We start from the raw sequence: 21,497 nt of genomic DNA, 5'->3' as shown, positions 1-21,497 counted from the left end.
GCTCCTTAGCTGATCTCGCGGGAAGAGTATACATTCGAGCAACAGTCGCCAAAGGTCGACCCAAGACAAGTATAACCCTTCGAGCCGCCGCAGGTTGCGTCTTTCGATACGCGCTGAGAGAGAACCCCAGAGGGTGCCAGTGCAAGGAGTAGGACGATAAAAGAACGCATAATGGACAAATTCCAAACAAAACCAAATGTAAAAGAATGGACGGGCAGCAACGTGCTCTGATCTTGTGGTTAGAGGTACTTTATCTCCTAGTTGACCTTGTCGGGGAGCAACTCGATTTTATATCCTGAGCGCTTCAGGTACCGCCAACCCGCGATGTCTGGACCAGAGTCATGCACATATCCACCAAGCAAATGCCCTGATAAGTAGAGCGACCTGCGCTCCTCTCTAGTCGTGAGAAAAACGCCAGACACTTGATGGCGCTTTCAGGGGGGGCCGTTTGGGTTATCAAATTTGCACTATATTGATGGCCGTAGCCGCATCTACGACAAGCAAATTGATTTGGCGCAGCTGAACGTGCAAAAGTTGGTGCGATGCGCAACTTTGCATTGGGCTGGAAGCCCCTTACATAAAGTCAGCTCGCATGTCGAAAGCCACTGGCGTGAGGGTCTAAACAGAGTTTCAGATATCGGGTTTAGCGCGTTTATCTAGATTATTTCGTGCTAGCGCCTGAACGTAAGCGATCCTAAACCCCTGTGGCTGCTGCCAAGCTGATCTGGAACCACAGACTTTACAGTTTCATTCTCGAGCACGAATGATGGCATGAAATCTCAGTAACGAGAAAGCCAAATCAAGCAGGGGTAACAAGCCGAGCGTATTGGAGCTGGATATGTGTTATCATGACACCACCAACGCTCTGGCTCCTGAGCAATCGTTTCAACAATACCTTTATCGAGCGTAACTCCAGCTTCAATCGAGCGGAGTTGCAAGCAACCGACCATCAACCGATTATTTTACGTTACTTCACTTCGCACTTTCAAGTCCCAAGTTAGCCAATCCAGTCAGAACGACATGGTGTAGGTAAATGAGTAATTTCTGCTTTCATACTTGGTAGAGCATGAATGGTTTCATACAGGAGATATACGCAATACATGATGAACATGGAGAAAAAATGAATGTTATAGTAAATGCTTGAATATACAGTAGAGGAGTATCGAGCCTAGGATAACATGGGTGGACGTGATATCGGTAACACGTTTCGAGAGTTGAAGATATCTCAACCTCGTGCAGCAATTAACTTGTCTAGGGCTGCTGCAGCGTCAATTGTGGCATCCACAGCCTCTTGACTCAAAAGTCGTCCAGATTCCCGGAGTTGCCGGAACCTTTCTTTCCAAAACTGCAGTCGCTTAACATCTACTGTATTGGTACCGCCTTCAGCCGCCCACAAGCTGCCAGAAATATAGTCACGGTTGACGGAAGGCGACCCTAAACTCACTAATTCTTCGCCTGCAATAGTGAGCCAGGTAGCCGCTGCTCGAACTACAAGGTGCGAAAATTCTCCCCGAGGTGTATCGGGACCGTACTCCAAGAAAGCGAACACTGCAAAGGCGTTGTGGAGACAACTGCACAACGGAGATCCTTGTGGAGGGTGTTGTTGTGCTATTAGAGCAGCGAATGTATTGATGTTTGTGTATGGCTTTTCGGCTTCGCGATGTATTTGTTGCTGGTCGTCGTGGCCAGGTTCAGAATGTCGGAAGAAATCTGAAGGCCCGCCATCGAGATCACCTCCGATAATCGAACCAAAGTCCGGCAGTCCAGACCATAAGCTTCCTCCTGTGTCGCAAGGCAACTTGATCCTCTCCCCCGGCTGAACCACAACGGAACCTCCTTCGAACTCCATCGGTCTGTCAGTATTGTTGTACACATCGGGTAAATTTGCGAGTTCAACTGTAAAATCTGCCAGGATCTTGAGGTGTTTCCGGCATGAAAGTTGACTTGCACCTGCGAACAAAGCTCTGATCATAGCATAATAGGCTCTGTCTATGTCATAGCAGACATCCATATCTGGCACTGAAAGCACCCAGTCTGCGATGCGCTCTGCTGCTTTTACTGGAGTAATATTTTCATTCAATGCGTCTTCGAAGATTTGTAACATGGCCACTTGAGAGGATCCAGGCTGCGGATATTCCTCAAACTCTAAGGACGGGTCCAGTTCTCGTCGGCGCAATTCGTGAAAGCATGCAAGCTGCCATAATTGTTGTTCTTTCCAGGCTTCGGTCATTGTTGTAGAGTAAAGTTGCTTAACTAGATATTGCTGATATGATATCCAGAAAATAAGTAGATAACAAATGTCGATAATCTGTTCACGCGACTAACATATGATACCGCAGTCAATGACATCATACGTTGCTCATAGGCTGACCACATCGGTTCAGGATCGGCTAAAAGACATTTGCGAAGCTCAGCTGACATTTGTGGAGCTGAATGTATCATTGTGGGGCTAACAGACTCCTATCAAGTCGCTGAGCGATCGGGCCCTCGCTGGTAGTCTTTCAAAAATTCGTCTCGTAAAGACGTAAGCTGATATCGCCACCTGGTAGGATTTCGGGCATGCAGGGTAGAGGCCTCAGTTGTATAGGGAGGGTTGCAGACATTAACGTATATTGTAACAAGTTATGAAAATTAAGGAGCCTATAGCGATATTCCATCTCAATGTCATTCTAGGTTCGCGTACGTTGCGTATATAACTATCTTGTCATGCCTTTGTGTTGTGGAATTATCATTGTCAAACGAAGTTTACCAATTCTGAGTTCTAACCAATAATTTTATATGCAACGCTCTCCTTCAATAACGCATTTTTAAATTGCTCCGGTCAGATCGCACTCGGCCACTCTCTTTAATTGCGACATATAAGATAATTGCTCGCCGATTGTTTCTATTTCATTTTTGGCTAGGTTTTATAACACACTGCACTTTTTGGCGCATTACTATTCTCAGAGGGCTTTACTTTCCAACAAAAACAAATCAATGAATCCGTCTTATCCCTCTTTTCCTGTTTTACGAGCCTCTCAACGGCGGGCCATTTAATGCAAACGTTATCATGCCCCTCAAGTTCAGTCTACGATTCAGGCCTCGTCGGTACAATCTCGTGTCGCTGAGAAACACGTGTGTGTTCTAGGTTATGCATATGACGATTCCACCAACAGCAATCTTGTCAAGGTTGGACCAATCATTTCAGACCCTTCTAATAAAGCTTTGTCAGTTCCTCTTTGGGATAGCACAACCATAGAATTAGCTTTCTGAGCATGTATGGTTCCAAGAGCTTCCAACTTGAGTGATTTAACCTTGGTGGCAGAGAAATGGCTACGTCCGTCCGGTATCTCAGATTAGATGGGGCCTATTTACAGATTCTGGATCGCGACTTATTTAGCGTTTAGCTGTGTCTGTCGACGGACACGCATTCTGAAACGCAGATTGATGTAATTATACACCTTGTACCAATTCTTATCTTATCGTAGGAACTAAGTGTTATTTCTATGTGCGTCAGTATCACACCTTGAAACTTCCTCTGGCCAACATGACGTGATCTCAACACAGGAGGCGCTGGGCCGCTGTTAACATCGAGTCATTCTTGGTGATCTGCAAATTAGGTTATTGGGCGTACATAGAGCTACTTGTTCGATCTCTTGGTTAGGGATATGTCTTTGCACGTGATGCTAATTAATTATGTCAACAATATAGCTTACATCGTCTTTCATATCGCAAAAGGCGATAGTATCGAGACTTCATTCCCCATATCACAAGGCACAAGTGAAATAGTTTGTGGAGAACAGAATTGATTGGGTAATTAGCTCGGCCAGTGCCGTCTCTTTCCAACCTGAGGCTATCAATGTCTGTCCAACCCTTTTCTATGCACTACTTGCTCTTCCAAACCACCCATCCCAACCCCCATCAAATTCCACCCCATTACAACAATATCCGTATATTCATCTTACGATGGATTGCACAGCTAACAACTCCAAGCTCTCTATGCATTCGCACGATGTGACGGATGTTTGGACCTAGCAGCTAGCCCGGTTGGAGGATGCGGCATTGCCGCAGAAGTTGAGTCCGTTGGAGTACTGCATATATCCAACAACGGAAGGATCGGCGGCACCATCTGGGCTCAGCTGGGCAGTACCAGCGATGTACCAACCGCAACGTGAGGTAATTTCGGCAAAAGCGTTGGTAAGGTAGCTTGCTTCAGAGGTCGTGAACCAAGCTTCCTGAATGCAGGAAAATGCCACAACGTTGCCGCGGATAGAGTAGTAGTTGACGTTGTTCTGGTTTATCTGGTTGGGACCGATTTGATTCTTGAGGTCTTGGACAGCGGCGTCGGTGTTGCCATGGTCAAGTCCGATGCCGCAGCCGCACCAGGTTTGCCACGTTCGGTTGTCGCGAGCTTCGATGGTGGATTCAGCAGACTGAACTTCAACACCCTTTCCAATGAGTTCGTGGACCTCATTGCCACTGTCATCAGTGTAGGTGGCGTAGACTCCATCCTTGGTGTCGTTCGGAATCACATAGGACGCCGCCAGAGTGGCCGGAAGGAGAAGAAGGAGGGTAGAAGCGCGCATGATGACTGATAGGGAGCAAGTAAGAGGCTTGGATGGCTGTTGGTTTGATGAGAAGATGTTGTTGAAGATGGTAGATGGAATGGACAGCTGGGTATAGTCAATTTATACTTGAGATCGAGCAACTATCTCGCTTCCCATTCTCGCGAAAGAATCCCTATCGCATTCGTATTTGCATAGACGCTGAATCTAGCCACTCTTGCTAGTGATCATGGGGATTGGTGTTAAAATCCTTTCGGCGAAATCCCCCCTTATAGTTTGGTTGATGAGAGACATTGTGCGAGATTCTGTGTCGTGCTCCCGCCAGTTGACTCATGTTTCATGTTGTGTTCCAATCTTTACTAAGGATATTGTGAATGAGGCTTCACTCCATCTTTTCTGATGGAAACATACGTTCTTCACTTGACAACTAGCGACTCAGCAAGACCATGATTTCAGTGTTGCATTTGCACAAGCCAACAAGATTATTCACCTCGATGTGAACTTGGATAACTGGTAAACGGCCTGAGTGACCATCTGATACGTGTCTTCCGTTAGTGCTTCTCCTATACACGCTAGGAAATTGCAGAGAGGGGTCAAGCAAGGGGATGGTCTAGGCGGAAGACAAGCCAAACTAAGCATTGCGGGTGAAAGCTTGGTTCTTTAGTCTTCCCGTAGTCAAAGACCTCTTCATTCTGAATGGATAACGCCCTGATACTCTTGACATAGAGCAATCAGACGAGCCTTGAAGCAACTCCCATGCTATAACAAGTGACGATACATAACCATTCTTTCCAAGATAGATACACCTCTGATAGTAACGGAAACCCCTGTTTGCTAGTAATAGCGAAATGCCACATAAAGCAAAGCTCATCTTTGTCCCGTCTGCCGCGACTCTTGCTCTCATGGTCAGAAACTCGGCACACTGTGGATGCCGAACGGCACAATAGTCCGAGCCTTATTGATGATATATCCGCTTATCTGACACTATCAAAAATGCGTCGGAGCGGGAGGCGAATCACTAGTCTTTGATGAGTTGTTGCAAGTGTAAACACGTTGTATCATCGTGTTGGCGTCAAGAAATTGTGGTAAAACGCTACATATTGCCAAAATGAGTCTGCAAAGGTAACCGTTTTTGCTTGGAAGATTACTTTGCGCAGGTGTTCAGACCCCTGTACTTCCAGGAAGGTTCTTGCATCAAAGCAACTGTCCCCTTGTCAAGTTACTCCTGCGATCCCGGTCTCCAGGCTCTTGGATTTTGCCGAGAGGCTGGCTCGAGCGTACATTGTGGGACACGGAGAAATACGATAAGCATCCGCAGTCGCCAAAAGGGCCGTGATTTTATAGCGACAAGCCACCAACCACTGCCTCAACCGAGCTTTTGGAAGCACGCTCTAGCCGCATGGTCGTGCTAAAAGAATGAGGCATCCCATCCGGCGACTCGTTTCGACATTAGTGGCAGATGAGCCGTTGCAGCTAACGCCTGATTTGGTCAAGCAGACGGCACGATCTGTCCCTGCGTTAGCGTCGGAGTAGGCGGCCTTCCTATCTAGTAGTAGCTTATGCTTAAAGTCGAGCGGAATGCTTTGGTACGGGATACTGGTAGTAGCTCGTCGATGATGGTCAGTATTGCTACTTGCAGGTTCTCAACTTAAACACCCAATTCGAGTTTATGATATGCCGTCTAGCCAAACCATACCCAACGTGAGCTGCAATTTTGTTGACTTGCACGCACATATTTGTCACTTAATATCTCAATGAGAAATTCATGAATACTCTACGATTCAGTGAGGAAGGTTGATCCTGACCGAACAAGCTATCGCAGTCCAAGATCACGGACTAGACAAGCATCGGGGGCTCCGCGAGTCTCGAATGCATTGTACTGCACGCAGTTAAGGCGGTGAGGTTAGATAAGTAAGGTGGCATTTTCAACCTTGCGTCCTATGCAAGGACGGGACAAATGTGTAGACCCATCAGACAATGATTGAAGGCGGCAAGCCAAAACATTTCTTCGGCCTCGGGTGGTTGAAGCCGATGCCCACTGTCTAGAATAGTCCCGTCCTTTACCCGAGGGCTCTCAGAGGTTACGATTTTGGCAAATTTACTTATTCGGAATGAGTTGTCCCGTTCTCTGGTCTTGACTTTCCAACGTTGTTTGGGTTCATGACTCGCTCGGTATCTATCCGCCACTCTGCGGATTTCGAAGTATTTTGTTAAGCTCGATCATCGTCGTTAATGTGTTTAACAAAACACTTGCGAGAGTAGTAGCTAGGCACAGCAAACGGTTGCGGATTAGGCTTGTTGTTGCCAAGTGCAGACAGATTTCTGAGGGTGCGACGGAAGTGGCACATTGTGGTTGACGGATCTCTACCATTCTAGGGCTCCTCCCGCTCTTCTCACCCCTGCTAGGTAACGCCGAGTCTACCAAGCTTTGCGGCACGGAAGCTTGTGTAGACCTTCACGTAGCTGACCTGGCTCCCTGCGGATGAAAGAGGAGCGAGGATGATACCGCACAACACTGCTCAATTACACAACCTTGGACATAAGTTTCGATTCATTCGGTATATTGAGCACACCGTCTATCGGGATCCTCTACGAGGTATCGCGGTTCAGTCACCGCGCCACTACTAGTGGTGATGCAGCTGTGCGAGATATTCAGAACTCAAGCTTTTAAAAATCCAGCCCTGCGCGATCACAAGGACACTTTTGCAACAAAGAGTATAGGTAGCAAAGAAAAAGTGATACCTTCGATTATCTCAATCTTTGTGCCACACTTCAAGCGCGAGATACAAAGCCCTTTGTGACCAGCATACAAGCAGAAGTTCTGATAATCTGAAATTCTTCAACAATGGGAATACCATGACTTCGCGTTTCTTTGTAGTATGACACTCGTCAGGTCTGTGACATATCAACTTTTCCAACCCACAATCGTATTGCAAGCAGAAAGAAGTGCTATACATAGCAACGTTCACACTCAAAGGAACATATATCTTTCAACAGATTGCAAAGATGATAGCCATTCGCCTTCAGATACAGTGCTCGGGATCTCACAGACAGTTCGTAGTTGACTTTCGTCATTCCAAACTCTTGCACACTCAGAAATGGCGCGTACCCGCTCCGCTGGACTAGCTACCGACCACATCAAGACAACCTTGCAAAAACAACGCGATGCACACGTAGGTCTAACCTGTCTCCCTCAAATCCTTCGCATAGCAGCTAACGATTAACCAGGCGTCCCGCATCACCAAGAACAAGTCCCCATCTCAGCTCTGGAAGATCCATAGAAGTCGTCCGAGCCGCAATAGCAGAGGCATTGAAAATGCAGCTCCATACTACAAAAGCTACCAGAACGTTGTGCACCAGGCGTTAATGCACACGCCCATCTACCACCAGTGGATAAGCAAGCACAAGCGCGTCGGACATGAGTCAACAACTTGCATTCTATGCTCGCTGCAAGATATCGCGACGCGATATTGGGGAGCAGCGGGAGCCACAGTTCCCATTCCTGCGACAGATGCGGCATTGATGCAGATAGCGGGCGCAGCAGCCGCAGACGACGTGGCAAACTTTGGGCCCGGCGTTGAAGGCAACGCAAGTGATTTCTTTGCCTGGCTGACAGAGAACATGATGCATCCCGCACCTCCGAACTTCGAGGTTGCGCTCCCGGATATGGGTCCCGTGCCGCCGCATTGGAATGATGAGCTGGATGCGTTGTTCAAGACCAACCTTGAGACGCGCATGGAATGTACGGTTTGTAGTCACACATGGTACAGTAACACAGTGACGCAGCCGACGTACCAGATCGAAGGTGAATACCGATTTGTGCTGCGTCATGGGCCACGCCCTGCACTGCTTGATTACATCATCGACCTCTTCTTCAACAATATCGATTTTAACTTCAGGTGTGGATCGTGCCACAGTTTGATAGGGGCGCATCACCGAACGCGTCGAATCGAAGCAGCGCCGCAGATTCTAAGGATTGCGGTGAATATCTTTGGTGAAGATCGATTGGGGACGGGGGAGAAGTATCTCGAGCCGTTCGATGTCCCGCAACAGCTAGACTTGACGCAGCGTCAGGTGATTACTACACTCCCGTTGACATACACGTTGAGTAGCGCTATTGCGCATGGTGGGGATGGTGGTCGTACGGAAGTGTTTGGAATGCCGGAAGCGTCGGCGGACTCGGCTTCGGAGAGCTCAGATTCAATCGCGAGTTCTAATCTTGACGAGGATGAGTCTGAGCTATTCATTGTGATTGACACTCCTTCGGCGAGCTCTGAGGAGGAGAGCGAAGATGAGAGTAGTGGCTCAACGGCAGGAACGGATTATTCAGACTTGTCAGACAGTGAAATTGCTGTGCCTTTGTCAGTTGTAGGTGGCTCTCTCTTTACGCTCAATGAGGTGGCAGTCTTGCCCCAGAAATCCACCAACAAGATCGACGTCCAACACAAACACAACCAAGCATCCCAATGCAAACGCATCTCAAAACCTCATACCAGAACAAACTTGATTATCGGAACACAAACCATGTCCAAACCCCAGTCCCTACACCGAGACAGCGACTCGCCCTCCCCATCAACAATCCCATTCTCCACCCACAGCGCCGAATCCGACGCCGCGCAAGTCAATGCCTCGCACCACATAATCAGCGTCCGCGGTCCCAATCACGCATTCCATATTTCCGACTCGCATACGATGCAAATACCGCTTGTAAATATGACGGATAACCCGCAGAACCCGACGGATGCGTGTTTCAGGCCGGGAGGGTATCAGGTGTGTGTGCTGACGTATACGCGAGATCGACTCAAAGGGAAGGATAAGAAGTTGGAGGAATTGGCGGGTTAGCAGGTTGTGGTGTTTGGCTTGGATTGGTTTGTTGGATTAAATTGCGGAGCGTGGATGCTTGTATACCCTTTTTGGCTTTGTTGGAACCGCAGGTTGTTTGTTTTCGTGATGTTGATTTGTACGTAAGTGTTTGAATACTTATTTCAGCTTTTTGTACTTTCTGGGGCGTGTTCGAGTTCGTGATTGACGACCTGGACGATCGACTTGAAGTCATTGTTCTCCCACGCGAAAGATGTCGTCCACTTCCAAGTCCCTTGCTGTCTTTCGAACGTATACTATTGTCAAGTGCTGATCATGAGCATGTATTATTCATGCCATGCGAGTCCAGCATCTCGACCAAACCACCCAAAGTCTGATCCTCGATCCTCCGCATCCCGGGGTATAAAATCAATCTCTTCCTCTTCCTCATCCCCCCTTCCCTCCTCATAAGTCCCTTCCATCTCTTCACTTCCCCTCGTTCTCCGTTCCCCAAGCGATCCCCCACCTCCTCTTCAGGACCTGCAAGCTCTCCTCCGTGCTCCTCCCCCTTTCCTTCTCCTCGCGGTTTATTCGTGTCGCGGCAGCTGCAAGGCCAATCGAGATGGCGAAGACGGGATCGAGGGCTCTATATATACCTCAAGTCAGCGGGGAAGGAAGTCGAGTGAGGGCTTGGTCGGTGGAAAGATTGAGGGACAAACCTAGAGATGATGTACTGGTACGCCATTATCACCTTTGCTATTTACAACGACGACAAAGGCAAAGACGAGACGTATGTCGTGGTGCTTCTTCGCGGAAGAAGTGTGGAAAATGATGCGGAGCGATGGAGTGACAATAAACTTTGCTGCAGGGTATGCAACGCGATGATTGGCTCGAGGTTTTCTTTACCCCACGATTCACACAGGTACTCTCGCAGCACACAAGCGGCGATAGCGCAAGCGGGCAGTGCGATAAGCACGCGTCTGCGTGATCACGTTTCGCAGCAGAGCATGCGGATCTTTCGAGCGGGTGCTGCTGATTAATGTTGTTGTGTTTTGTCATGTGAACAATGTCGTCATCAAGGGTCACGCTGACAAGTCACTAGATAACGGATAGAGCTTCACGCGGTGTCGTGGTAGCAGATGTAGTGCAGTTGTGGAACGAAGTTTGGAACGTTTAGAATACATTAGAATGATCCCACGACAGCAGTAGTGCAAGGAGAGAAGCCCCAGCTTCTGAGTCGTCCGTATCAGCAGATGTCACAGTCATGCATCGCGTGCTTGTCCGATGCCATCGCTCTACGTAGTCCCAGAAGATGGTTGCCTTGCACTACATACTGAGACCAAAACACCTCGCTCGCCTGAGTATTCCTGAGTCGCCCAAGCCGTGGAGTGTTATCGTAGGGAATAGGATGAAACCAGCATGAATCCGAAAACGCCGTCAGTTCATCGTGTCCTCGATGACTAGATAGATAAAGGAAAGCGACGGGATATAGGAGACTCGCTGTTTAGATCGCCTCGCCGAACGTGTTCTCGCCGGAGTAGCTGTTCGCGCGTTAGCTTACTTCGTTTGCTGAGTCGTGGTAGTGACGTACGTGATGTACAAGAAGCCGTCCTCATCCTTGTGCTCCTCGTATATCGAGCTCATCAGCGCGGCGGTGGGTGGCAGCACCTCATCGACGAAGATGAAGATGGCCTTCTCGGGCGACAGCTTGATGCGCTTGCGGATCACGTAGACGAACTGGCCGACCGTCAGGTCCGCGGGCACCAGGTACTTCTTCTTGTCGATGGTCGCGATATCAGACTTCTCGACCTTTTCGCAGATGACCTGAGCGCTGTTAGCGACTCCATACCGAAGCGGCTTGCAGTGGGAGGCGACGTACTGGAATGCGGTCGTTGTACTTCTGGCGGATGCGCTCTGCCTCGGCCTTGCGCTTCTCGAACGGGTGCTCGTCCTTGAACTTGGAGCGCATGTTGGCGACGATAAGACTGGTGTGGTTTGCTGTGGTGGGGTTGGCAGGGAGTTGGTGCAGATATAGGTGAGCAGGGTGTATGTGGGTGGCGGAGGTTGGGTGTAAGAGAGACGGGCTGCGGCGGTGAGAGCGACTTAGGCAGCGAGCAGAGGTGGGGAAGTCAGGGACACGCTAGCGAGAACGCCAGTCACGAAGGCAACCATTCCATTCACTCTCGACACAGTCTCACTTGGAGCTTGCCAGCTGCGCACTGGTCGCTGTCGATAGGAATGACTCTTCGTTGTATGGCAGTGCTGCCGCCACTTGATACCTTCTACTTGTCACTTGCTCAGCCCCATGACCCGGCTGAACGACTTGGGTCACCCGCGCTGAGGTACCCAGACAACAAAGGACATGAGAGCTATCAGACTCCAATCAGATATACACACACAGCCTCAAGACCGATCTGACGCGTTCGAAAGGGTGTTTGCTGAGCTGAAGCTTGATGAGCAGTGCCTGGCGTTGTACGTGTAATCTTCCACGAATATGATTAGGTGATACAGCACATGCAAACAAACGAGATGATAAGAAGATGCGCTCATTTAACCGAGAGTTGGAGTGCTTTGCAGCATCTATGGAGTATTCGAATGGCGAGACGAGTCTGTCTTGGTGCTCTCGGAGCTCCCTCGGCAGCATGGCCATGGTGTGATGATGTGCCGACCTCTCTCTAGCCAGAATCGATCATTAGACGCCTAACATAAATTCAATCGCGCTCATCACCCTCGCTTTTGCTTCCCAGGAACGAGTGATAGTGTTCTGGCATCGCCCAGCCTGTACCTCCCCGCCATGCCGCCATTCCGACCTGCATTCCGCGTCGTCAGAGCTCTCGAGCTCCCCCACAGCTATGCGCCACGACGAACATTGCGCCCAACGAGCCTCAGCAGCAGACAGATACACACATCGCGAAGATGCATGGCCCAATTCCCCCCAGAAAGAAAGCCAGACCCGATGGAGGAATGGCGAAACCCTCCAGCGAGCAAATGGCCGAATAGGATACGACTGCTGATGCTGCCCTTCATTGGCGCTCTGATCTATTCCATGGTGTGTCCCATGTCCCGCATCCAGCATTGCATATCGCTAACACGTTCATAGTGGACAGACGACTCCATCAAGGCTGAAACCGCCTCCATCGCCCAGAAAGACGCCCTCCTCAAGCGCGAGAATGGCGTCACAGAAGACTCGCCTATGCGCCTGCGGATGGAGCAGTTCATAAAACAGCACCAAAAGCAGATCGTCTCGGAGCTCGAAAAAGTCGACGGCACGTCCTTCACAATCGACTCGTGGCAGCGGCCCGAGGGCGGGGGCGGCATAACCTGCGTGCTGCAGGATGGCAAAGTGTTTGAGAAAGCCGGCGTCAACACCTCCGTCGTATACGGACGCCTTCCTCGCGCCGCGATCCAAAAGATGCGCGTCAACCATAAAGCGCTCGACCCAGATGTCGACTCGCTCGAGTTCTTCGCCGCTGGCCTATCTCTGGTGCTGCACCCCCACAACCCCAACGCGCCGACCGTACACCTGAACTACCGGTACTTCGAGACCGCGGACGAGAACGGCAACACCAACGCGTGGTGGTACGGTGGCGGATGCGATCTCACACCCTCATACCTCTACGACGAAGACGCGATCCACTTCCACCAGTCGATCAAGGCGGCATGCGACAAGCATGACAAGGGCTACTACCCGCGCTTCAAAAAGTGGTGCGACGAGTACTTTGACAACAAGCACCGAGGGGAGACGCGCGGCGTGGGCGGTATTTTCTTCGACGATATGGACGAGACGGAGAAGGATCAGGAGCAGCTGTTTTGCTTTGTGCAAGACTGCTTGTCGGCGTTCTTGCCGTCGTATCTGCCCATCATCAACAGGCGGAAGGACATGCCGTTCACCGAGGCCCAGAAACATTGGCAGCAGTTGAGGCGGGGTCGCTATGTGGAGTTCAATCTCGTGCACGATCGAGGTACGTCATTCGGACTCAACACGCCGGGAGCCAGGGTGGAGAGCATCCTCATGAGTCTGCCGCTTACCTCCAGGTGGGAGTATATGCATGCGCCTGAGAAGGGCAGTCGCGAAGAGCGGTTGCTCGAGGTGCTGAGGAGTCCCAAGGAGTGGGTGTAGACGTATATGCTGTATCATATTGTAAGATGCTATTCATGTACTCAAGCGTTCTGCGCAAGGTCTTTTGCGACATCAGATGAGTTTTGGATGACTCGATGATCTGCCTATGTGCATGACACCCTATGTAGCGAGAGGGCCAGGAGCTTAGAAGTATCCCACTATGACTACGACGTTGTGCGGCACCAACATATGAAACGACCGGCAACGACAAAAGGAATGCGTCACGTTTTCAAGCAGCAAATGACGGAGAAGATACAACAGTGAAACGTACAAATGTTATGCAGATGATCAAATGTCCTTGAACCATGGATGCTCTAATGCTTGTTTCGCCGTAATTCGCTTCGCGGGGTCCAAATTCATCAATCGCAAGATCAAATCCTTGAAGACAGTGTCTTCCACCTCAAGCCATTCCGCAAACGGCTTGTATGGAATATACGGCTCATGGCGATCCTCCCAAAGCATACTCAGAACCGTGAGACTGATCTCGTCATCGCCAAGGTGCGCCTTCAGACCATCGACTCCTTCCTGATCTCCAAAATAGGATACCTGCCGCTGTAATCGAATCATATCAGGCAATGCACCCAGATCTTCATGCTTCTTCAGATCGGCGTCTGGTCCGAATATGACACGACCGAGAACGGCGTAGATACACTAAGAGTGTTAGTGACTAGTATTGAGATTTGAGTACCTCGAAGTACTTACGACGATCCCGAAAGAGAACATATCTGCCGGCCTACTGATTTTGCTTTTGAAAAACGCCTCGGGACTACGCCAGTTCTCGTTTCCCGCTATCATGCCTTTAATGTATCTGCCGTTGGGGAGATAGGCCGCGTTGTCAAGGTCAGTGAGTTGGACCTTCTCGAGTACCATCTTTTTCCCGTCGTGATGGTAGTCAACCATGATGTTGTCTGCCTTGATGTCTGATGTTCGTTAGCTTTTGGCGTTGTAAGTTTGGAAAGAGGAAGTGCATGACCTAGGTGTACGATATCTTGGCGGTGCAATTCAACGAGTCCTCTAAGACTGTCCTTGAGGATTTTCTTCGTAACATGCATAGGAATCTGTTTATTCACCAGGCTTAAGAGATCTTTTTTCAGATACCTGAACACGAAAACACGCTTATCACGGATCGTGTCAACGGGTAGTCGTATAAACGGACTATCGCGGATGTTGGGTCGAACCTCTTCATTGAAATGGTCGAATATGAGTTCAGGAATATCTTTCAAGATAAACCGATCATGCCCACTCCTGGAGAAAGTCAGTTCGCACCCTGTGCGGGATTCAGTATGGCGAGACTTTACGTTGCGAGCCAAACACGGCCAAAGTGTTCTCTCTCCTGGAGGAGCTGTTTGTATTGGTATGTAGTTCCCGTAGTCCCAATCATGTCTTTGGGAATAGCTGCCATCCTGGCGATGCTCCTCCGAAACATACTATTCGCGCAGAGATAGTATTATACTCCGCCCTATTGTGGAACGAAGGAAGTGCAATTGCAAGCTTGAAGAGAGGGGTTGCCAGACGACAACTAAGTAGTATTTTCAGTTCGATGTATGAATGAGTGGCACAGTGGTAGTTAAGGTACCGAAGCGCTAGAAGCATTCGTAGGACCTGGTGCCCAAGCTACAGCGACGGTTGATTACAACCGAGGCGGCGCAGGTTTGGTGTTTTTTCAAAGCAGGATACACTACTAAACACCAGCCAGGTCTTCCACATACGACCATAGGACGTTGAAAACAAGGCTTCCCGTTCGCTCAGCCCTATTTAAGCAACGTACCGGCGGACTAGTAGTTAGGTGGGTGACCACTAGCGAATCCCCGCTGTTGTATGTATTCTTTTTGGTGTTGTGTCTCACTTTTTTGCTCGCGTGGATAACCAAGATGCTAGGGTTGATAGGGCCTAGCGTTGCATCCCCGCTGTTGTGAATTTGGCCTTCCTTTTGCACTCACCCACCTCCTCTTTTTGCTCCATTACCCCTCGTACTGGAATAATGGACATCCTACAGACTGGCATGAGAATTGCTTGCTAACTGCATACCAAAGATTATCTATGTTCCCTTAGAGCAAGTAGATAAGTACAGTGGTATATATGCTCATGCGAGGGTTCACTTTTTCTTGTGATAGCGACGGGTTCTTTATATCCTCCTACAGATAGATCCGTCGTAGGTGCTTTGTTTCCTCTTGCACCTTGCTCCTTTATTTCTTTAGGGTACCTCCGCGCTGCATTATTATCTATCCACTACATGCTATTCATCGCCTCCTACCCCGCCATCCAACTACTACGCTTCTTCCCGTTTGCTTGGCGTCAGCATGCGTATTTTCTCCTGGGCAAGCGGGTTCCTCGTGGCCTGCATGGAAGTCGTTAACGCTGCCGCGAGCAGACTACCCGGCATTGTGAGAGCGGACTGGCTTTCCCGCGAAACGAGACGTATGTGAACGCACCACTTTTGCCCGTCGTCTTTGCGTTGCGATCCACAGAACTCGCGCCGTTCCTCAACACGCGAATTTCGCTTGTGATATGGGACTTGAGCGAGGTGAGAGAGAGCGTGGTAAATACTATTCACGACGTGAGATGGGCGATCTTCTCCAGTCACAACCCCTAATTTGAGTATCACGCTTTCACTGCGTTCAACATTGAGGGTGGCTGGGAGCCGATTTGAGGTCTCGGCTGAAACAACCGCACCGAGGAATTGTACTCCACGTCGCGCAAGCATCCAAATCTCGCATAACTATACAAGAAGATCAGTTCTCCTCATCACCAAGGAGTTCGCGCAGGACGTAAATCTTGTTGCTGCTACACGAGGCACGAATTGCACCGAGTTCACAGGAGTCACCACCAGCGTGAAAAACAGTCTGCCCGTTTCCGCCGTGATAGATGGGTGGGGCAGCAAGACGTGCGCAGTGTTGGCTTCTTCCCCTCCTACCCCAAATTCATGTTGTGCTACGACTGATTCTCGCGCAGCGTCAAGCATATTTTCCTCCATTACCTCCCGCGCGTGCATGTACACTATGTACTCGTCCCACTGGTCCGTTGTCAACCAGAAGTCAAGAACAAGAGTGCTGCATAGCGACTGGCTGTTGGGGCCATAGTGTGCTTGGTAGCCGCATTCAGGACGTTGAATTACATTTAGGAGTGAACATAGGCTTAGCTGCTTCTGGCCTCTAATCCAGATCCAGCGACGACGCAAGTGTACTGATAACGCACGGATGGGAACGCATCCTACATTGTCTTCGACTTACTGAACCAAGGTCTTAAAGTATCTGCTCTGGAGAACCTGGAAAACAACCTTGGAAACTTCAAATTTGCGACACTCACCCAAGCCATACAGTGCTGTGAGCTGTGGTACAGCAGCATCCACGTGTTTTGGGTAATGGTCACAATTAATGCCGCGTTCACTCTCATGCGAGATGCTTTGGAGACCCGAGCCAACCTGACATGTCCGTCGATTCCGGAGTCTATCGACATCTCCTACTCAGGTTGTGTTGATTGTGCAGCTTATACCGGCCAATGCAACCACTAGTTTAGCTTTGCTATTCAAGACGAGCGGCCAGGAGAAGTAGCACCAGCAGAAGCAACATCAATTGTTCCACGCTTGTGCCGAGCGTGGAATAGTTTCAGTCGCCCTTGGTGATATTTGTGCGGCATTACTACTAATTGTCTCACTTCTCCAGCTAGTTTGTCAGGTACAACTCCAGATTCGACTTGTGCGCCAAGTTAAAAAAAAAAGCAGCACGTTTACTCTAATGAGATCCTCGCAGACTCCAATATCTTAGTCTCAACCTGGGACGCATGACTCATGCCATATATACTATGTCCAGACGAATAATAGCCATGACGGCCTTGCCACTCATTGCAGTCCATGCGGCATATACTTGAGGATTCTAATGGGAAAACACGACACACAACGGCTATCAGATATTGTTCGTTGGCACTAACATATAGTTGAGTGAAGCTTTCCGCCCCAATCTTCAACGCATGTGCATTGCCTTGATAAACAGTGCAGGCATGCGAGATGCCGAGTCTGCTGGAGATTGTCGTTTCGGCGACTCCCACGGGTGCACATATGCCAATAGACTATGCACACAAGAGCGAAGGGACCTAAGCTAGTTGCACCACGGGTGAATGCATGATATATTAGAGTCGGTCCTAGTATCTTGGCTGAACTTATCTTAATGGCGCTGTGCCTTTCATGATTGGATCCTTTCGGCCGGGCAAGGCTGAACTATCGAAGTTCTCCTTGAGGGAGAGGGAGCTCGAACAGATGAAGAGGGGGAGAAACAAAAGTAACTGCAGTGGTAGAATAAGCGGTGTTGATCGTGTCATAATCATGTACCAGGGGTAGCTTATCAGTGAAATGGAGTGTCGTGGTAGTACCGGATGTGAGTGGTCACTTCGTGGTTGTTTACCTGTACTTGATAGGCTGAGGTGACTCGGAACACGGTGTAGGTGGCTTCATAACAATTATCTATAGCAGAATCTACACATTGATAAAATGATAGACCCGCCAATTATGATATCGCCAGAAACTTTAGTGGTGTGAAGTTTGCAAGGGTATTGAAAGTCAAGATCTTGCTAACTCTATTCACAAGATTGTATGACATTCCGAATGCGATGATTTTGGAGATCTGACATACTACCACAACAGCCACATGATAAGAACGAGATCTTCAGTGACTCGTTGCTGGAAGAGAAAGTGTGAGGTGTGGAGGTTATTAGCAATTCATTTATGTCACATCGGGCAGTGCAGAGATACGGTAGTTGCGCACTCATCAAAGTCTGTCTCGAGTATTTCACCTGCTGTTAATTTGCCCTAATATCAGGATCGAGTTTATACTAGCGTCGCGGCTTACCGGTGAGCGCGCTGACCGGTGGAGTGCTCTTGTGTTTGCCTGCATAGAAATACATCTTACCCCGCTCTGATCTGGACTCGGCCCTTATCACTTCCCACCTTTGCGACCATCCATATTCTCAAGGCATTACGAAGCGAACCGTGATCATTGAAGAACAAGATCCACCGGACGTTACATGAGCAAGATCAATAAAGCGGCTAGCAAATACTGACCGCCCAACGACGCAAGGCTGACACCAGTCTATCTCTTGTCAGGACTACTTCACAGACATCTATGGAAATTCGTGAACAAATTTGATTGCTATCACAGACAAGTATTGACTTGCGGCAATTATGCTTTGCGATATTTGCGTAGGAGTTTTGCAACATCGGCGTAATCTCATCTCGGACGATAAACATGCTCGATTCGATGGGCAAAACTCAAAGGATGGAACATCGTCGGGCGAGGAAAAGCCTTTTGGTAAGGAAACCTCGGCGCAAGAGAAACAAGAGACAGAGATACGGCGGACCATGAGTAATGCCGAAGAAGGGGGCAGCGAAAGCAAAGAGCCACATATTGAAACATTTGATGAGTCGGTGGAAGAAGATTACAGTCAAAACTCAGGGATAGACGGAGACAGAAAAGGATCGTATGATGGTGAAACCACGGTCGATACGGGCATGTTGGAAACAAAACTTCAATATTGGTACGTCCATCATTGGACAGTGCAGACTCTTGTAGAGTCCGCTGCCCTTAAATGCCATATTTGCCAGGTCGTTTGGAAGAGGGTTTCGAAAAAGGAGAAAGAATCATTGTGCGCTTCTCACGATACAACCAACTCGGCGACGAATGTAGAACTTTCCCAGCTCACGAACGCTACAAGACGTAACTACGAGTACCTCACTCGTATGGAAGTCTATGGTCAACGTTGGCCTGGAGCCACTTTTGATGCGAAAATCTATTTTCACCTGCAGGCGCTCCCCTTGCGTCACCAGGCTGATGCATTTTTACTCAGACCCGGTTAGTCACTCGTGCTCTAATCATGAGGCAAAGGTGGTGGCTTATAACTGCAAAGTCGACGAACCCGTGTGTGAACCTGTATCTGAGGACACCCAATCTTCCACTTATACCTCGTCTGAGGAGTCGTTACAGACAGCCGTATGGTGGTTGCAAGACTGCCTCAGGAACCATGAAGCCTGCAACAGAGAAAAAGTTTCGTCACTGAATGCCCCGTGGCATCCCACACGGCTCTTGTATCATGGTGAATCCGGTGGGATTGTCCAACTGATACTCACAGCAGAAAAGCCTCCTATCGGACCTTATACAACTTTGAGTCATCGTTGGGGTACAGCGCAATTCATCAAGCTTCTTCGCTCAAATATATCGGCCTTCCACAGTGGTATAGCGGTCACAAAATTGCCCAAAACCTTCCAAGAAGCTATCATTATATCGCGACGACTTGGCGCTCAGTACATCTGGATCGATTCCCTTTGCATAATGCAAGACAAGGACGATCTTTCAGACTGGCTCCATGAAGCAGCCCTTATGTCCAAGGTCTATTCGCACTCATACTGTAACATATCCGCCTCAGACACAGAAGATAACTTGGAGGGACTGTTTCGATCTCGTGACGCGCATCAAATTAGGCCAACATCAGTAAAGCTATGTGTCGAAGGTCTCCATGCGATATCCAAATACATAGACTGCAAGGTAGAGCATGATGACTATTGGAAAACTAACGTAGAAGAATGTCTTATCCAAAAACGAGGGTGGGTATTCCAGGAAAGGTTGCTTGCGCCACGGGTTCTACATTGCGGACACTATCAGCTTTTCTGGGAATGCCGACAAAAGACTGCATGCGAGACGTATCCTCATCCGTTTCCTCATCGTATTCGTTATTCATCATTCAAGTTCAACCTTGATGTGGTGGTTCAACGAGATTCCGACCCTGATATTATGGACTCGTGCTCCTACATCTGGGGGCGATTGGTGGAAGCATATGCGCAAACAACAGTGACCTGTGCGACTGATAAACTTATCGCTATCTCTGGTATCGCAAAGTATTTTTCTGGTATAACAGGAGATACCTACATCGCCGGGATGTGGCGCAAGGACCTTGAAGGGCAGCTTTTATGGTGGTGTTTTGATGATGATGATACACGCAAAGAAGACCTACAGGTACATTCTCGACCATCCTGTTATCGTGCTCCGACTTGGTCTTGGGCGTCGTTAGACAGAAGCGTCGTCTGGGACTCAGCTGCGAGAGATATGTTGATTACTGTACGGGATGTTGTCCTTACATACGCAACAGACGACGTAACGGGGCTTGTTACCGGTGGGTGGCTAGATTTGCAGGGTTTGCTGAAGCCCATGAGCCTGCTGCAGGAGGACAAGACGCAAGGTGGAAAGGAAGAAAACATTTGGATCATCTTAGATGGTCATACAGAAGCCTTTTTGTCAGACTCCACCGCAGTCAACCTCGATATCCCACAATTCGACTCCTCAAAATTCGACATGGACAATGCCCAACAGAGCTTATTCTACATGCCCGCATGTGATCATGAGTATTATTGGTCCGTTAAATATCTTCTGCTGCGAGTGATAGACCCCTCGCAAGGCTTGTTTGAGAGAATTGGGATTGGATGTTGCCTTACTCAGGAAGACGTTGATACGGTATTAGACAAAAGTATGCCTGAGGAAGAGAGGAAACGTCTGCCATGTTTGCGATACAACGAGGACGGCACACATACGATTCGAATCATATAGCGAATCCCCGCTGGTGTATGGTCTTGCACGTTTTTGTTGGATGTGGATCGTGCAGCTTAGCATTGCGCATCTCTTTGCACGCATTGGACGCTTGATAGTTGATCGATTAGTTCCCTTGATCGTCTGCCACTAGCTTGACTGTTGATGATGGTGCGTTTCTCAACCAGGGAACAAGATAAATGGAATCTGTAGGTTGGTGACTGGGTGGGCGGACCCATAGGTTATCCGTTTGCTTGGTCTTGGTCAGTTGAATGGGACGGGTTGGGCTGTAGATTTACATGTCTCTTTGTCTCTCATAGTTTTTCTACTCAAAAGTCATCACGACAATGGAAATATTGACCATATCCACGTTGGTAAATAGAACAACGGTAACAGCGACAACGAGAGCCACTACAATAACGCGAGCAGCTCAAAAACACATACGCCCTTCACACACATCTCATCCCG

General features: G+C 49.0%; 10 protein-coding genes across 10 annotated transcripts; 4 read left to right on the top strand and 6 right to left on the bottom strand.

The window, feature by feature from the left end:
- Positions 1–1,025: 1,025 nt before the first annotated feature.
- P153DRAFT_431948 (uncharacterized protein) lies at positions 1,026–2,276 on the bottom strand. Its single transcript, XM_033672938.1, has one exon. It carries the CDS (start codon positions 2,228–2,230, stop codon positions 1,226–1,228), a length of 1,005 nt encoding a protein of 334 aa, XP_033523582.1. The 5' UTR covers positions 2,231–2,276; the 3' UTR covers positions 1,026–1,225.
- A 1,734-nt stretch (positions 2,277–4,010) lies between these two features.
- Positions 4,011–4,623, bottom strand: P153DRAFT_404235 (uncharacterized protein; the record flags this gene model as incomplete). The annotated part of the gene is made up of 1 exon (XM_033671995.1): positions 4,011–4,623. The coding sequence occupies exon 1, from the start codon at positions 4,563–4,565 to the stop codon at positions 4,011–4,013; it is 555 nt and encodes a 184-aa protein (XP_033523581.1). The 5' UTR covers positions 4,566–4,623.
- Positions 4,624–7,642: 3,019 nt separating this feature from the next.
- On the top strand, positions 7,643–9,386 carry P153DRAFT_386373 (uncharacterized protein; the record flags this gene model as incomplete). The annotated part of the gene is made up of 2 exons (XM_033670524.1): positions 7,643–7,717; positions 7,773–9,386. 2 exons carry the CDS (start codon positions 7,643–7,645, stop codon positions 9,384–9,386), a joined length of 1,689 nt encoding a protein of 562 aa, XP_033523580.1.
- A 444-nt stretch (positions 9,387–9,830) lies between these two features.
- On the bottom strand, positions 9,831–10,089 carry P153DRAFT_291724 (uncharacterized protein; the record flags this gene model as incomplete). Its single annotated transcript, XM_033663784.1, has 2 exons — positions 9,831–9,990; positions 10,064–10,089. 2 exons carry the CDS (start codon positions 10,087–10,089, stop codon positions 9,831–9,833), a joined length of 186 nt encoding a protein of 61 aa, XP_033523579.1.
- Positions 10,090–10,652: 563 nt separating this feature from the next.
- P153DRAFT_33827 (light chain 3) lies at positions 10,653–11,520 on the bottom strand. The gene is made up of 3 exons (XM_033665777.1): positions 11,224–11,520; positions 10,936–11,168; positions 10,653–10,885 (listed from the first exon to the last, which is right to left on the bottom strand). The coding sequence occupies exons 1-3, from the start codon at positions 11,311–11,313 to the stop codon at positions 10,849–10,851; spliced, it is 360 nt and encodes a 119-aa protein (XP_033523578.1). The 5' UTR covers positions 11,314–11,520; the 3' UTR covers positions 10,653–10,848.
- A 618-nt stretch (positions 11,521–12,138) lies between these two features.
- Positions 12,139–13,464, top strand: P153DRAFT_292058 (coproporphyrinogen III oxidase; the record flags this gene model as incomplete). Its single annotated transcript, XM_033663812.1, has 2 exons — positions 12,139–12,393; positions 12,445–13,464. The coding sequence occupies 2 exons, from the start codon at positions 12,139–12,141 to the stop codon at positions 13,462–13,464; spliced, it is 1,275 nt and encodes a 424-aa protein (XP_033523577.1).
- A 288-nt stretch (positions 13,465–13,752) lies between these two features.
- Positions 13,753–15,101, bottom strand: P153DRAFT_317861 (kinase domain-containing protein; the record flags this gene model as incomplete). The annotated part of the gene is made up of 4 exons (XM_033665035.1): positions 14,763–15,101; positions 14,438–14,709; positions 14,167–14,384; positions 13,753–14,115 (listed from the first exon to the last, which is right to left on the bottom strand). Exons 1-4 carry the CDS (start codon positions 14,888–14,890, stop codon positions 13,753–13,755), a joined length of 981 nt encoding a protein of 326 aa, XP_033523576.1. The 5' UTR covers positions 14,891–15,101.
- A 663-nt stretch (positions 15,102–15,764) lies between these two features.
- Positions 15,765–16,522, top strand: P153DRAFT_386368 (uncharacterized protein; the record flags this gene model as incomplete). The annotated part of the gene is made up of 3 exons (XM_033670523.1): positions 15,765–15,882; positions 16,201–16,348; positions 16,417–16,522. The coding sequence occupies 3 exons, from the start codon at positions 15,765–15,767 to the stop codon at positions 16,520–16,522; spliced, it is 372 nt and encodes a 123-aa protein (XP_033523575.1).
- A 1,053-nt stretch (positions 16,523–17,575) lies between these two features.
- On the bottom strand, positions 17,576–17,821 carry P153DRAFT_367432 (uncharacterized protein). Its single transcript, XM_033668276.1, has one exon. It carries the CDS (start codon positions 17,776–17,778, stop codon positions 17,620–17,622), a length of 159 nt encoding a protein of 52 aa, XP_033523574.1. The 5' UTR covers positions 17,779–17,821; the 3' UTR covers positions 17,576–17,619.
- Positions 17,822–19,400: 1,579 nt separating this feature from the next.
- Positions 19,401–20,924, top strand: P153DRAFT_254038 (HET-domain-containing protein; the record flags this gene model as incomplete). The annotated part of the gene is made up of 1 exon (XM_033662754.1): positions 19,401–20,924. A coding segment is annotated over one exon (1,524 nt), but the record flags the coding sequence as incomplete, so codon positions are not given.
- Between the last annotated feature and the right edge of the window lie 573 nt (positions 20,925–21,497).

Source organism: Dothidotthia symphoricarpi (genome assembly GCF_010015815.1).
Source record: "Dothidotthia symphoricarpi CBS 119687 unplaced genomic scaffold P153scaffold_11, whole genome shotgun sequence".
Lineage (NCBI taxonomy): Eukaryota > Fungi > Ascomycota > Dothideomycetes > Pleosporales > Dothidotthiaceae > Dothidotthia > Dothidotthia symphoricarpi.
The sequence above is the reverse complement of the archived record's forward strand: the minus strand, read 5'-3'. Positions and strand labels throughout refer to the sequence as shown.

What these genes read in the sequence shown, in the direction of transcription:
- P153DRAFT_431948 (XM_033672938.1), bottom strand. Translation starts at nt 2,230, where the DNA reads ATGACCGAAGCCTGGAAAGAACAACAATTATGGCAGCTTGCATGCTTT.
- P153DRAFT_367432 (XM_033668276.1), bottom strand. Translation starts at nt 17,778, where the DNA reads ATGACACGATCAACACCGCTTATTCTACCACTGCAGTTACTTTTGTTT.
- P153DRAFT_33827 (XM_033665777.1), bottom strand. Translation starts at nt 11,313, where the DNA reads ATGCGCTCCAAGTTCAAGGACGAGCACCCGTTCGAGAAGCGCAAGGCC. An exon ending in AGTACAACGACCGCATTCCA is followed by an intron (nt 11,169 to 11,223) that starts GTACGTCGCCTC and finishes AACAGCGCTCAG; the next exon opens with GTCATCTGCGAAAAGGTCGA. An exon ending in GACGGCTTCTTGTACATCAC is followed by an intron (nt 10,886 to 10,935) that starts GTACGTCACTAC and finishes ACGCGCGAACAG; the next exon opens with CTACTCCGGCGAGAACACGT.